General features: G+C 40.5%; 1 protein-coding gene across 5 annotated transcripts in view; it reads left to right on the forward strand.

Moving 5' to 3' along the window:
- Positions 1-15,665, forward strand: part of LOC120058222 (myosin light chain kinase, smooth muscle-like) — an 89,865-nt gene that overhangs the window by 3,905 nt on the left and 70,295 nt on the right. For 3 of the 5 annotated variants that reach the window (XM_039006721.1, XM_039006716.1, XM_039006719.1), the window contains exons 2-3: positions 12,028-12,161; positions 13,964-14,120. The exons of 1 other annotated variant lie outside the window; for it this stretch is intronic. In XM_039006721.1, the coding sequence (XP_038862649.1) occupies positions 13,968-14,120 (153 nt within the window). In that variant the 5' untranslated portion in view covers positions 12,028-12,161; positions 13,964-13,967. Of the gene's footprint in view, positions 1-12,027; positions 12,162-13,363; positions 14,121-15,665 lie in introns of those variants that run through there. One more of the 5 variants, XM_039006717.1, reaches the window with a different exon arrangement.

Genomic DNA, 15,665 nt, shown 5'->3' on the forward strand with positions numbered 1-15,665 from the left:
TGACAAGACTGCACATTTTAGTGGCCTTTTATTGTCCCCAGCACAAGGTGCACCTGTGTAATGATCACGCTGTTTAATCAGCTTCTTGATATTCTATGCCTGTCAGGTGGATGGATTATCTTGACAAAGGAGAAATGCTCACTAACAGGGTTGTAAACAAATTTGTACACAAAACTTGAGAGAAATAAGTTGTGTGTATGAAACATTTCTGGGATCTTTTATTTCAGCTCATGAAACATGGGACTAACAATTTACATGTTGTGTTTATTTTTGTTCAGTATAGATAATGTTTGTGAAATGCTTGATAGTGTGTGTGTGTGATGAAAACAGAGAGGTCTATTTTCTAGCAACTAGCTGTCCTCTCAAGAGGAAGCTTCTAACTGTGACTAATGCCTGTAATATGACCCAGGTTATCACTCAGTCAACTAGAGGGCATACCAATAGTGTTTGATCTGTGACAACCACTTGTATTGATCATATCTTCACTAATGCTGCAGAGCTTTGCTCCAAAGCAATATCAGTTCCCATTGGCTGTAGTGACCATAACATTATGGCAATAACAAGGAAAGCCAAAGATCGGGCCTGAAGTAATTTATAAGAAATATATTTCTTAACCTTTTATTTAACTAGGCAAGTCAGTTAAGAACAAATTCTTATTTACAATGACGGCCAAACCCGGATGAATCTGGGCCAATTGTGCGCCGCCCTATGCGACTCCCAATCACGGCCGGATGCGGACAAACCAGGGACTGTAATGACACTTCTTGCACTGAGATGCAGTGCCTTAGACCGCTGTGCCACTTGGGAGCCCGAAAACAAAATGTTTTCTCAGGACTCTTTTGTTGAAGATGTGAAAAATGTATGTTGGTCTGATGTGTATGAGGCAGTGAATCCAGATGCATCACTGGAAGTACTGGAAGGCAAAGAGCCCCGTCAGGTCTTTAAAAAAAATGAATCATGCCATTTTTGACAAGCATGTTAAGAAATTAGTGGCGAGAACTGTTAGAGCCCTCTGAATTGAAAAATCGTATGATTCAAAGTAGAGGTCGACCGATTAATCGGCTTGGCCGGTTAACTAGGGACGATTTTTCAAGTTTTCACAACATTTTTGGATGCCGACTATGACCGATTACATTGCGTTCCACGAGGAAACTGCATGGCAGGCTGTGACCACCTGTTACGCGAGTGCAGCAAGGAGCCAAGGTAAGTTGCTAGCTAGCATTAAACTTATCTTATAAAAAAACAATGAATCTTAACATAATCACTAGTTAACTACACATGGTTGATGATATTACTAGGTTAACTAGCTTGTCCTGCGTTGCATATAATTAATTTATTTTTGTCCTGCATTGCCTGTTAATTTATTATCGAATCACAGCCTACTTCACAAAAAATGGGTGATGTTTTAACAAAAGCACATTCGCGAAAAAAGCACAATCGTTGCACGAATGTACCTAACCATAAACATCAATAGCTTTCTTTTAAAATCAATACACAAAGTATATTTTTTTAAACCTGTATATTTAGTTAAAAGAAATGAATGTTAGCAGGCAATATTAACTAGGGAAATTGTGTCACTTCTCTTGCATTCATTGCACGCAGAGTCAGGGTATATGCAACAGTTTGGGCCGCCTGGCTCGTTGCGAACTAATTTGCCAGAATTGTACATAATTATGACATAAAATTGATGTGTTGTGGAATGTAACAGCAATATTTAGACTTAGGGTTGCCACCCGTTCGATAAATACGGAACGGTCCCGTATTTCACTTAGACTAAACGTTTTGTTTTCGAAATGATAGTTTCGGGATTTGACCATATTAATGACCTAAGGCTCGTATTTCTGTGTTTATTATATTATAATTAAGTCTATGATTTGATAGAGCAGTCTGACAGAGCGGTGGTAGGCAGCAGCAGGCTCGTAAGCATTCATTCAAACTTTATTGCGTTTGCCAGCAGCTCTTAGCAATGCTTGACTCACAGCGCTTTTTATGACTTCAAGCCTATCAACCCCTTGAGATTAGGCTGGCAATACTAAAGTGCCTATTAGAATATCCAATAGTCAAAGGTATATGAAATGAAATACAAATGGTATAGAGAGAAATAGTCGACGCGTCATAATTCCTATAACTACAACCTAAAACTTCTTAACTGGGAATATTGAACCACCAGCTTTCATGTGTTCTGAGCGAGGAACTTCAACGATAGATTTTTTACATGGCACATATTGCACTTTTACTTTCTTCTCCAACACTGTTTTTGAATTATTTAAACCAAATTGAGCATGTTTCATTATTTATTTGAGATTAAATAGATTTTATTTGTATTATATTAAGTTACAATGTGTTCATTGTTCATTCAGTATTGTTGTAATTGTCATTATTACAAATATACATACATACATGCATACATACATACATACAGTTGAAGACGGACGTTTACGTACACCTTAGCCAAATACATTTAAACTCAGTTTTTCACAATTCCTGACATTTAATCCAAGTAAAGATTCCCTGTTTTAGGTCAGTAAGGATCACCACTTTATTTTAAGAATGTGAAATGTCAGAATAATAGTAGAGAGAATGATTATTTCAGATTTTATTTCTTTCATCACATTCTCAGTGGGTCAGAAGTTTACATACACTCAATTCGTATTTAGTAACATTGCCTTTAAATTGTTTAACTTGGGCCAGACGTTTTGGGTTGCCTTCCACAAGCTTCCCACAATAAGTTGGGTGAATTTTGGCCCATTCCTCCTGACAGAGCTGGTGTAACTGAGTCAGGTTTGTAGGCCTCCTTGCTCACACACGCTTTTTCAGTTCTGCCCACACATGTTCTATAGGCTTGAGGTCAGGGCTTTGTGATGGCCACTCTAATACCTTGACTTTGTTGTCCGTAAGCCATTTTGCCACAATTTTGGATGTATGCTTGGGGTCATTGTCCATTTGGAAGACGCATTTGTGACCAAGCTTTCACTTCCTGACTGATGTCTTGAGATGTTGCTTCAATATATCCACATAATATTCCATCCTCGTGATGCCATCTATTTTGTGACGTGCACCAGTCCCTCCTGCAGCAAAGCACCCCCACAACATGATGCTGCCACCCCCGTGCTTCACGGTTGGGATGGTGTTCTTCGGCTTGCAAGCATCCCCCTTTTTCCTCCAAACATAACCATGGTCATTATGGCCAAACAGTTCTATTTTTGTTTCATCAGACCAGAGAACATTTCTCCAAAAAGTACGATCTTTGTCCCCATGTGCAGTTGCAAACCGTAGTCTGGCTTTTTTATGGAGGTTTTGGAGCAGTGGCTTCTTCCTTGTGGAGCTGCCTTTCAGGTTATGTCGATTATAGGACTCGTTTTACTGTGGATTTAGGTACTTTTGTACCTGTTTCCTCCAGCATCTTCACAAGGTCCTTTGCTGTTGTTCTGGGATTGATTTGCACTTTTCAAACCGAAGTACGTTCATCTCTAGGAGACAGAACGCGTCTCCTTCCTGAGCGGTATGACGGCTAAAGGAGTGTGTGCATCCACAGGTGTGAAAAGAGATGTGAAAGGAAGCTATAGTAATAGTAAAGCAGCCTTTGCTGGCTCTAACAGCAGCCCAATCAGCCTTTTAAACTGATAGAGATAATTGTGTTTGACTAAATACAACTTGTTCTCTGAAAAATAGCATTAACTACTGACTTTCAGCATGCATATACAGAAGGGCACTCAACTTGTACTGCGCTGACTCAGGTGACAGATGATTGTAAGATGATAGTTGGATCTGTATTGTGAGGATTTCAGTGCAGCCTTTTATGTTATTGATCATAAATTGTTATTGAAGACACTCAGTTGATATGGCTGTACATCACCTGCCATCACATGGTTGGAGAGTTATTTATCCTATAGAACCCAGAGAGTGTTCTTTAATGGAAGCTTCTCTAACATCATATGTACAGTGCGGTGTCCCTCAGGCAAGTTGCCTTGGGCTGTTACTCTTCTCTATTTTTACAAATAATTTGCCACTGGTCTTACACAAAGCTAGAATGACTATGTATGCAGATCCTCACACACTCTACAAGTCAACACCCAAAGCCCGTGAGCTCACTGAAATTCTAAATAAGGAGTTACTCATCAGAATGGGTGATTTAATTAATAATAAACTGGTCTTAAATAAATCTAAAACAAAAGCATTGTATTTGGTTCAAAACATTCTCTTGACCTAAACCTCAACTGGAGTTGTGTATAAAGGGTGTGACCATTTGAAGTTGAAGTCAAAGATGTCGTGAAAATGGGGAGGGGTATGTCTGTTTATAAAAACATGTTATGTGTTTTTGACACACAAATCAACTGTACTAGTTGTTCAGTCTCTGGTCCTGTCTGGTAATATGGTCAAGTGCAGCAAAGAAAGACCTAGCAAAGCTGCAGCTGGCTCAAAGCAAAGCAGCACGCCTTTCCATTTTCTGCACATACAGAGCTAACATCAACCACATGAATGCCAGTCTTTCCTGGTTGAGGGTTGACAAGAGATTAACTGCTTCTCTTCTAGTTTTTATGAGAAGTGTTACTGTACTGAAAATGTCAGATTGCTTGCATAGTCAAATAACATTCAGCTCAGATACCCATACATGCCACCAGGGGTCTCTTCACAGTCCCCAAGTCCAAAACAAATTCAGGGTAACACAGTATTATACAGAGCCATGATCTCATGTAATTCCCTTTCATCTCCAATTTACTCAAGCAAACAGCAAAATTCCCTTTAAAAAAATGTTTTTTATGTAACGGTGCACACTAACACACACCATTTTTTTATTGTTGTATTGTTTATATTATATATATATTTTAGTTGTATTGTTTGTATATTGTTGTATTTAAAATGTGTCCTTGTCTATCAGTGTTTTGTTAACGTAAACTCGTACATCGCCTTAGTCTGTACAATTGCCCTTATTTTAGCGCCCCATAAACGTAATACTTCCAGATCAACTGTAATGTCAAAACCATTGTAAAGCACAATGTCTCCCCTTTCCAACATTATCAATTACATGACCTAAACGCTGCCAGTTTCTGCATAATTCAAGCAGGCAATGAGTCCCGTCGGGTCTTTTTAAAAATGGCTGGTGGGGAAGTGAAACTAATGCATGATAGTGAGAAGGAGAGATGTTGTGTGGGAAAATTGCTTTTTTTCACTCGATCTGTCCAACTTATCACCTTATCGCCTCTAAAATGTAAATAAAACACTATAAAGAGTTTATATAATGTGTCATTACATACCTATTTGAATGTTTGTGTCGAATTTGAATCGGGTTTTTAGGGCGGTGCTAAAGTGATCTTAGAAGTAAACAGCGGCTTTGAGAATGATGAGCGCATGCAATGATGACGCAAAAAATGACTAGGTATCCCCCCTTACCCCCGTCACTGTCCATTTCTTGTTTTTAAACGATGAGAGAAGTGCTACACCTGGTGGAGAGAGATTGTAAGACAGAAATAGTTGCTTTATGAGTGCTGTACGTTACGACATGATACGTCACGATGTAACGGAGGGTCCGTTTTTTTCAACTTTTCTCCAATACTATAGAGCCATTACCATGTCGATCAACGCATGAATAGAAACCTAGTTCACACCCCCGATTTTGAAGTCAACACAGTCGCTACAGTCCCATTAGTTTTCTTTGTAGCCTCGTTTGAATGTTGCGGTTGTGCACATTTGTACGGAATGGGGTGAGTTTACGTTACTTGTTGTGTTTTTTGCGGACCCCAGGAAGAATAGTTGCTAAATTGAAAATAGTTAATGGTGATCCGAATAAACCAAACCAAATCATGCACATGCACCTACATCACCGTATTTCTCCGCTGACTCTTCCTTCACTCTTGGACTACCATAAAGCATTTTCAGTCTCTCTACTAGGCTAATCCTCGTATCTAGCCACCGTGCTAATCCACGTATCAAACCACTGTAGTCAGCTAGCTAGCTAGCTAGCTTAATTTTTGTTTTTACTTCTGACACCAATGTAATGACCTCTAGATCACAAAGAAAAGAATGTCAACAACAGAGGATCCAGTTTTCAAATTGAGCGGTTTATTAACCAGAACTCACAGGTCGTAGCTTACACCACATAAATCAGTAAACCACCACCATCCACAACTCTGTCAGGACGTAAAAAGAGACCGAACTATAGCAATTTTAAACCTGAGGTGCCTTTTTGAGTTCCAACTGAAACTAAAAACACTGCAGTAGATGAACAGAAAAATAATGTGGTGTACTTTATTTAGCCTTTGGGTTAGGGGAATGTTCCCGCAAAACTGCTTACTTCCTCCAGGACTGCCTCGTAGAAGAAATGCCATGCGGCGCATAGACGCAAGATATTGAACTTCACTGTGTTCGCCTCATTAGTTGGCACTATATAGATCAACGTTTTTTTCTGTGATCGAATGAACATGATTTCAACCCCTTTTTCAATTGAACAAACCATAATAAATATAACTTTGCAAGACTGAGTCTGTGATTTTGTTGTAGGCAGAGCCAGAGCGCAACGGAGTAGAATTTCATTGGCAGGGTAGCCCATGAGCAGTCTTTCAATCACCCGCAAGTGAATGCGCTTTTCAGATCTGTTCAGATCAGAGTGCAGAGCCGAACATGTCCACGTGTTGATTTTCTTTGCTATTTAGCGAGTTATTAGCCCAGTTATAGATAAGTATAGGTCAGCAATGGGGAGTTACTGCTTCCTACAAAAGCACACAACCGTGTAGGCTACATTTCAAGGTGTATTTGAAAAGCCAGTCAGGTAAAAAGCTTACAGGATGTCTTAAAGGGGCGTCGTATTTTAAGAGGCGTGAATATGCAGATAAGCCAATAGGCAGAAGGCAGCAATAATAGTAAATTGTATTTTGTAAAGTGGTTTCTTGCCTCATACAACACAATACAATGACATTTACAGTCAACTATTTGGCCCATGGTGTTGCAGACCAAGTAAAAAAAATATAAATTTATGTCAAGCCCTTCATAATGTAAAAACGTTTTTAAAAGTTTAATGCAATGTAGGCCTGTATTGAACACCACACAGGCTACTGTAGGCTATATCATAGAAATCAAAAGCTATTTCCATGTGAAAATGTTATGGGATTTGCTCCACTGGTTTTGTTGGTAGGCCTACATTATGATCAAATAGCCGCTTGGCTACTGTCTAAAACTATAAGGTTACAGCCTCAGTGTTCACTGTAAACGCGTGCCGGAAGTTGCACCAAAAATGTGTTCATGAGCTTGATCCATAATCAGTTGGACATGAGCAGTGCCGTAAGTAATGAAATGCCGGTGATTGAACTGTAAGTCCAGTTAACACTGTAATAGTAATCCTCTCTCACTAGCTTTGCTCTGGCAGTCGGCTACTTTGATGGCACCCAGAATCTAAAGACGGCCTTGAATAGGAGCAGATGTCTTAAGTCAGCGCTTTTCCCTGTCCAGATATTGACTACAAGGGGACAAATGGAGCTGGCTAGTGTTGCAGCAGGAGCTCATGTAATGTAGCTAGAGAAGGACGCTTTTGAACTGTTCAACTGATGTTCTATGGTGGAATATGTCATAACTAGGGTTGCAAATTCCGGTACATTCGCAGTTTTTCCAGAAATCCCAGTTGGAAGATTACGGAAATCAGGAGGGAATAAGCAAGAAATCCTGTATCGTCCAATTTTGGAAAGTTACTGGAATTTTGCAAACCTAGTAATAACTTAATTATTATAGTTTGATATGACATGTCTCAACTACAGTCACATTTGACAAATGGAACTGTTATGGGGCATTGGTTAGGCCTATAGCTATACAAAACTGACAACAGCACCGCAGCATCATTGTGTGGTTAAGTGATTTACATTTAAGTCATTTCGCAGACGCTCTTATCTAGAATCAAACCCACAACCCTGGCATTGCGAGCTCCATGCTCTATCAACTGAGTGCCGCAATGCTGTACCAACTGAGCTGGTATCGGTGTGTCCCCCAAATGGCACCTTATTCCCTATATAGTGCCCTTCTTTTGACCAGTGCCCTATGGGCCCTGGTCAAAGGTAGTGCACTACATAGGGAGTAGGGTGCCATTTGGGACGTACAGTGTATTGAGGAAGGTTACAGGGTTGTTACTAGCCTTGTCACAGTTCTGTCAGTGACTCTGAGCTTCCTGCTGCTATTGCCAAACAGTAGCATTGTCTCTGTACACCATGGACCCGTTATCTATCACTTATGTCTTCCCAGCTATCACGTGTGTCACGATTTCCAAAAGCCCCAACAAGTGTGATTCTACTGTTGATAAGATTAGACCGTGTGTATATACATCATCCAGTTTCGCCCAATCATTCTCCTTTCATTGTGTCCTTTGTACACTTCACATGTTGCGTTTATATTTTTGTTAAATGTTGGTTCTATGTTTCATGAGCTGAAATAAAAGTTTCCAGAAATGTTCCAAATGCACAAAAGGTTATTTCTCTCAAATGTTGTGCGTCCCTGTTACTGAGCATTTCTCCTTTGCCAAAATAATCCATCCACCTGACAGGTGTGGTATATCAAGAAGCTGATTAAACAGCATGATCATTACACAAGTGCACCTTGTGCTGGTGACAAAAGGCCACTCAATGTGCAGTTTTGTCACACAACACAATGTCACAGATGTCTCAAGTTTTGAGGGAGCGTGCAATTGACATGCTGACTGCAGGAATGTCCACCAGAGCTGTTGCCAGGGAATTGAATGTTAATATCTCTACCATTAGCCGCCTCCAACGTCATCTTAGGGAATTTGGCAGTACGTCCAACCGGTCTCACAACCGCAGAGCAAATGAATGGCATCGTGTGGGCGAGTGGTTTGCCGAGGCAAACGGTGGTCACACCAGGTACTGACAGGTTTTCTGATCCACGCACCTCCCTTTTTTTTTAAGGTATCTGTGACCAACAGATGCATATCTGTATTCCCAGTCATGTGAAATCCATAGATTAGGGCCTAATGAATTTATTTCAATTGACTGATTTCCTTATAAACTGTAACTCAGTAAAATCTTTTAAAATGTTGCATTTATATTTTTGTTCAGTATATTTGACTGCAGGCTGCTGTTTATATCATCCTGGTGAGTCATGGGCTGTGTCAATTGTCCACTTATGGTAGTTGCTGAGTACAGTGTGTATTTATAGCAGAAATGTCCCATTCCCGACACACTTACGTGTTGCTTCTGATATTGTTACATTTGCTCTATGGGTCTGACCTTGAGTTCCCCCATGTTCTGTTGCGCAGTTGAATGTTCAATGTGATAAGCACTTCACTGTGTGGGCTGACATAAACACTGTGCAACACATAAAGTGATCCCCAGCCAATCTTGTCTATTAAAATAATATCTCTTTAACTGCTAGTTGGTTTCATTAACAGGTCCCAGAATTTTTATTTACTGGTTATTTGACTGGGGTACAGTAATTTTTAGACGGCTATTTGTTGATAGTGGCCAAATACAGTAACTTTAACTGTGGGATTCCAGGTGTTTTATCAGTCCACAGGTTGTGTCTGAAATGGCACCCTATTTCCTTATAAACTAGGTGTACAAAACATTAGGAACACCTGCTCTTTCCATGACGTAGACTGACCAGGTGAAAGCTACGATCCCTTATTGATGTCACTTGTTAAATCCACTTCAATCAATGTAGATGAAGGGGAGGAGACAGGTTAAATAAGGATTTTTAACCCTTGAGACATGGATTGTGTATGTGTGCCATTCAGAGGATGCATAGGCAAGACAAAATACTGAAGTACCTTTGAACAGGGTATGGTAGTAGGTGCCAGGCGCACCGGTTTGTGTCAATAAGTGCTTTTTGAGGTTGGTTTCGTTTAGATTATTTTTAAATAATCACGGTTTTCGTTTTCAATATTTTTAACATTAATTCTGTAACGACACAGTACATTTATTAATTGTTTTATTCTATGATGGTACTGACTGTCCATTACTATTTATCACTTAATAACCATCATTTATTTACATCACTTTACTTGAATAAAATATTTCAGTTGTGCATATTACATTTGTTTTATAGGGTGACTGTTATTTCATTTCTATAGAAAATACTTCATTATTTCGTTTCTCATCTCTATAGAGCTGCTGCCTATGCTGTCTGACAAAATCACTATTTCGGTAGTTCTTGAAAGTAAAAAGGCATCACTTAGTTCATGTATTTTCAGGTAGAGATACCTCATTAAGGAACTGCTCTCTATCCCTCTTGATCGCGCATCTTCTGTCTCTTCTTTCCCTCTCCGTGTCTGCCCCACACAGACCGGACAAGTAGGCGTGCAATGGATTATGGTCATTGTAGTTAATTATCATGTTTTCTCTGCTAAACTATTAGGATATTGGCCTGTTGGAAGCTACAACTCCCTTACTATATCGCACAGTTCGGGCTTGATCTTATTTATCTCTAGAGAAACTGTGTATTCAACTCACAGAATAAAAATGCACAAAATTAAATTCAAATAACTGAACCGATGTCGATCTATTAGTTGTTTTAAAAACCGAAAAATATCCCACATTTCAGTTAATCACTGAGCACTACACCCTAATGGCCTCCGGTGAAGGTGAATGACCCCATGGCCATGTAAACGTCTGAGGTGTTTGCTTATTGCTAACACCGGTGCAAAAGAGAGCCCCAAACTGTCAGAGAAAGAGTACATCTCTCCCAGCCAGGTGTTCCAGATATGCATCTCAGTGACTTAACCCTTAGATGTTAGGATCATTGGTATTGGAGTACTGTGGATAGAACCAATATTCCTGTGGGTTAGCACTAGCAGCGACACCTTTTTAGTGGTGTTTCTTCTGTCAGCTATCGCAAGTATTTTCATTTGCCTTGCTAAACTATATTCCATGTTTATTTGTATTGATATTGGCTTTGAAAGGGTATGAACCTTACATCGACCATGTCGAATGTGAGTTATGATTCATGTTTGTTTCAGGGCCATGCAAAACATTATTGGTCAAATAGACTGTGAAGCTCTGAATATACATTCTGCAATGTGTCAACTGATAAAGGACCAACATCCCTATCTTGTTGTTCCAAGAAAGGATTAATGAAACACAGGCCTGGCTGTGGCTTTGCTGATAGTAACCCATTGTTATTTTTTAATTTTTAATATTTGGGAAGCAACATGGCATCCTGGTAATGGATTACAGAGTGTATGTCCCAAATGCCCCCATATTCCATATATAGTGCACTACTTCTGACCAGAGCCAATAGTGTGCTGGTCAAAAGTAGTGCACTATGTAGGGAGTAGGGTGCCATTTGGGATGTAGACAGAATATTAATGCATTCAGAAAAACAACAGTTCTATAGTTACACACTGGTTGAATCAACGTTGTTTCCATGTCATTTCAATGATATTACGTTGAACCAACATGTAATAGACATTGAATTGTCTGTGCCCAACCTTTTTGTCAAAATGTGTGTGCATAGAATGTTTTGATGGTTTATACAGCAAATGGACTTCCACGCTTGTGGTTATTATAGGCCTTGCACATCCTGTCAATGAAGTGTTTTCTCAGACAGAGAGCATTTTATGTTAAAGCCCGTGGCTGCTGGGAAGTCAACACAAGCAACACCACTCTTTTCTTGTTTAAGTCCTCACCAAGCACATGTTTAGATTCCACCTGAGGTTATGTTCTCTAATTTTGTCTCCATCAGTTTGTCCTCATTTTTCCTTTTGATTGGGAACTGAACAGAAGCTAATGAATAAAACACACTCACTTTTAATCAAGACCATGTGTTCTTCCCTGATATACGTGTTTAATATGATGTCGTGTTAGTTGAACAAAGATGGGCTATAAAGTAACATAGTGTGCACCCTAAAGAACCACAATGGAAATCAGCCTTCTTTTGGCTTCATTGTGTTTTAAATTCAATCAATAAACCAATCAGCAAATCAACCAATCAATCTCTTAGTCCATGTAAAGATGTGCAGCTCTGTTTGTCCTAACAGCTCTACTGTACCTTAATGTGTTCCTACCTTTTATATACACATTTTCTCCATGAAAATAGGAGTTGGGACGCACACAAACCCAGCCCCAGGGCAGCCAACAAGCAAGCATCAGGCTTCCTGAACACTAAACAGAAGCAGGCCTTGATCCACCACTGCCCCTCCTACTGCGAAGCCAGCCCAACACGGGAATACAGTGAGTCGGTCGGCTTCTCTCTGATATGTTTCCCTTCTCTCTTTCTGTTGCGCAAGCTTTCTTAATTGTCGAATGTTTTATTAACTGTTTGATAGTGTTGACATGAAAGTGAGAATGCAACACGGCATATGGGGACGTCATCATGACATAAGCTAACGTGCAGGGCAAATATCATGCAGTGTCATCACATGGGTCACTGCTGAGCAAAGAATCTATTCGAATCCTTACGTTGCCGACATGGTATCGCAACATGATCTGATCAACTGTGAGACTTGACTTTGAAGACTTGAATGAGTTCCAGATACAAGTGAATAGGTTATAATGCATTAGTAAATGTTGCCGGGAGACTGCATTCACTTTGGGGCCCACCATGCTTCTTTTTGTTAGATCATTTCATATGTAATGTGACTAACAGTTGTGCTCTGAGCTCAAGCTAAATCCCTCATCTTCGTCCTTAATGGGTGTGAGGCTTTTGTTTCGGGGAAGAGCATGTCAATCTCATAGCCGAACTGTTCTGAGTGTGTCATACTATTACTGGTCTCTGTGAGGTAATAACCCAATGGCTCCCTATTGTCTACAGTGCACTATTTTTGCCCAGGGCCTCAACCAAAATCACACTGCAGAGCCCCTCAGTGACCCTGAACTGGCACCTGTCTCACAACACCGAAAGAGCAAGAGGGCTTGACGACACGCCACATATTAAGCAGCTGTTTTGACGTTATTAATCCCATGTGATGTTGGGTGGCATTGTGTAGAGGTGGGAAATGAATTGTGTTAAAATAAAGGCTAAACTCAAATGTGTTGTTTTTGACACATTACAGCCACTGCTGTTAAACCGCAGTGGCTTTTTTTTCCATTTTCACAATGGAACATTTAGTCATGAATTCTCAAATCTTTTCGCTTTTTCTACCCTTTGCTCCTCTCACGTTCATTCTCAGGGGGCTCCAGCTGTGTCTCCGGCTGCAGCTTCATATGGCTTGCAGTCTGCAGTCTGAGGGCCCCGTGTTTATACCAGAATCAGACATCAAACCTCTCAAAACAGCCACGATTAAATCACTTCTACTTGTCCCTCCTTGGTGGTCCCAACTCCTCTACTGAGACAGTGCTGATTATAACACATCCCACAGATGGGGGAAACAATGACCAGGGCATATTTCCGACTGACCGTATGTTTGTATGTACAGTATGTGGGTGTTATGCTTATTTAGCTATTCTAATGTATTAGATTAGATGAGATTCACAGGGATTAGTGTTGGCCAGCTAGAGCGAGAGAGCGCACGTACTGTGATCCAGTGAACTTTGAGTAGTCAAATATTGTGGTTGTAGCCTACAGGGAGCGTTTTTGTTACTTATTTTGCTTTGTCGCTTATTTGACTGTTGATTATATGGTGGAGGCTGAAAAGGTGTCTGAGAATACCACTTCTGTGAACACTTCTGCAAAAAATAAACATGGGAGGTATTTCCCCCAAAACGTCAGGAAAGGGAAGTTGCAGTTATTTTCTAATATTTCCTTAAAACTACTTCTACAGCTAAGTTACGGCTTGCCAAAGCTAAGCAAGGGCGTCTAAGAATAACAAGCTCAAAACTGCTAAAGTAATGACTGTGAATCAATGGATGACACTTTTTTTTAAATCTATCGTTATTATGGTCGATACGGATTTGGCAAGAAACGAGATGGTTGATGGTGTATATAGAGACAGGAATCACTTCAAATAGGGAATAGGGTGCCATTTGGGACGCATCCTATAAAAATGAAGTGCATTATCAAAACAACTTACAAAAAGTCATTATATCCTGTACAGAAATATGGGGGATGTGCAGCTTGTGACAACAACGCGGATCTCCAAGACCAGCCTGACACAAGGCCGAGGTTCCCCAAGTCAGGATCCTCCAGCCTTCACTCTCCCACCCCGCAATGCCCGGGTCAGTCCGGGAGGGACAGCGCGGCTGGATGGGAAGGTATGGATCTCTCTCTCTCCACTTCCCCCTCTCAATCCCTTTCTTTCCTCCTGACGCTGTACTGGTTATATCTGTTTCTTTTCTCAACCCGCCCCAGCATGTGTGAGTTCTGTATGTTGCATACTTTTCATTGTGTTAGGAGTGGAGGTGCTGAAGCGAACTTGTTCCTCTTGGGTCAAGGCCTGATGTTGAGCCCCACCTCCTGTTAGCAGACAGAGGCTGTGCCAAGACTCCTTACTGTGCTGTTCACTGAGCACTCCTTGGCATCCCTCTCTGGGCATCACCTGGGTTTAGGTGTTGATTTGGGTTTGGGCATCAGTCTCCGGTTATCAGCTGACTCAATGTGGCCATGGAAGAGCAAGCAGGCTTTGTACAAAAAAATTAGTCTGAGAATGCTTTTCCGAACATGTAACTGAGGTTGACAGACGGTACTGTCAGGTCATTACATTTACATGATATTTTAGTCAGTTAGACACTCTTGATTTATCCAAATGGTCCTTTTGGAGAAGACTGCTTGAATTTCCCATTTCCACATTTTTCATCTGATTCTTGCATGGTTCATAGTTATCCTATCAAAGGAAGAAATCTCTGCCCCAAAGTGTTTTTAAAGTTTCCAAACCGATAAGTCGTAGGCTATACTTTTAAAAGGGCACTTTAAAAAATTGGGTGGAAGTTCCGTAGGTAGATTAAAGATCTATCATGGGTGAAATGCTAGCCAAGAAGAGAAATATAATGTATGCCATTCAGCAGGCCTAAAGTTACTTACAGTCGTGAGTGCCTACATGTTTGTATGGTTGGCCCCAGTGAGAATCGAACCCATACTCTACCTGCTGAGCCACACAGGACCACACAATGCATTTATAAAGAATACTTTATTATTTTCATGTCTATACCTCGAGAGTGTGGGTTTGTTGTCTATGTATTTGTTATCCCCATAAATGCATGATTTACACCGTCCACTGCACATCACACTCAAGCTACACCAACTCTCCAGTGGCCTTGCTCCATGTTTGGAAACGCTCCATGTCCCCTTATGTTTTGACACCCCTCCCAGAGGGTCGCCTCCTCTCTTCAGATGCCCCAGTCTCAGTGTTTGTCATGTCTCCCCACTGCTTTCCATGTTAAAGGGAGAGTTCACCCATGTTGGTTTCCTTACGTGTAATCAGGCTTTGGTTTTGTTTATCTGGCCACTGTCTCCAGATGCTAACGTTTTATAACATTTTGCATTTTGTGTGGACTATTGCTTTTACGACATGAAGGCAGTGTTATGGCAATGCATTGAGTGGAATCTCTCTTTTAGATTGAAAAGGATATGTGATTAACAATACTGTATTGTTACAGAAAGCAGGCTCCTGTCAGTTTGTGTTCACCTCCACTCTACCCATCCACCTGGTTTTCATTTGGCTTCTCTGTCTCTGATTTTGACTCTGATGTGAAGCATTGAAGTAGTTTCTAGGACCCATGTTATGAATTTGAATTGCATCCGGTGAATGAAATGAAACAGTAAAGTCTTAAAGGAGAGATGTGATAATTCAGATGGAACTG

The sequence above is a fragment of the Salvelinus namaycush genome, chromosome 13, assembly GCF_016432855.1.
Source record: "Salvelinus namaycush isolate Seneca chromosome 13, SaNama_1.0, whole genome shotgun sequence".
Taxonomy (NCBI): Eukaryota; Metazoa; Chordata; class Actinopteri; order Salmoniformes; family Salmonidae; genus Salvelinus; species Salvelinus namaycush.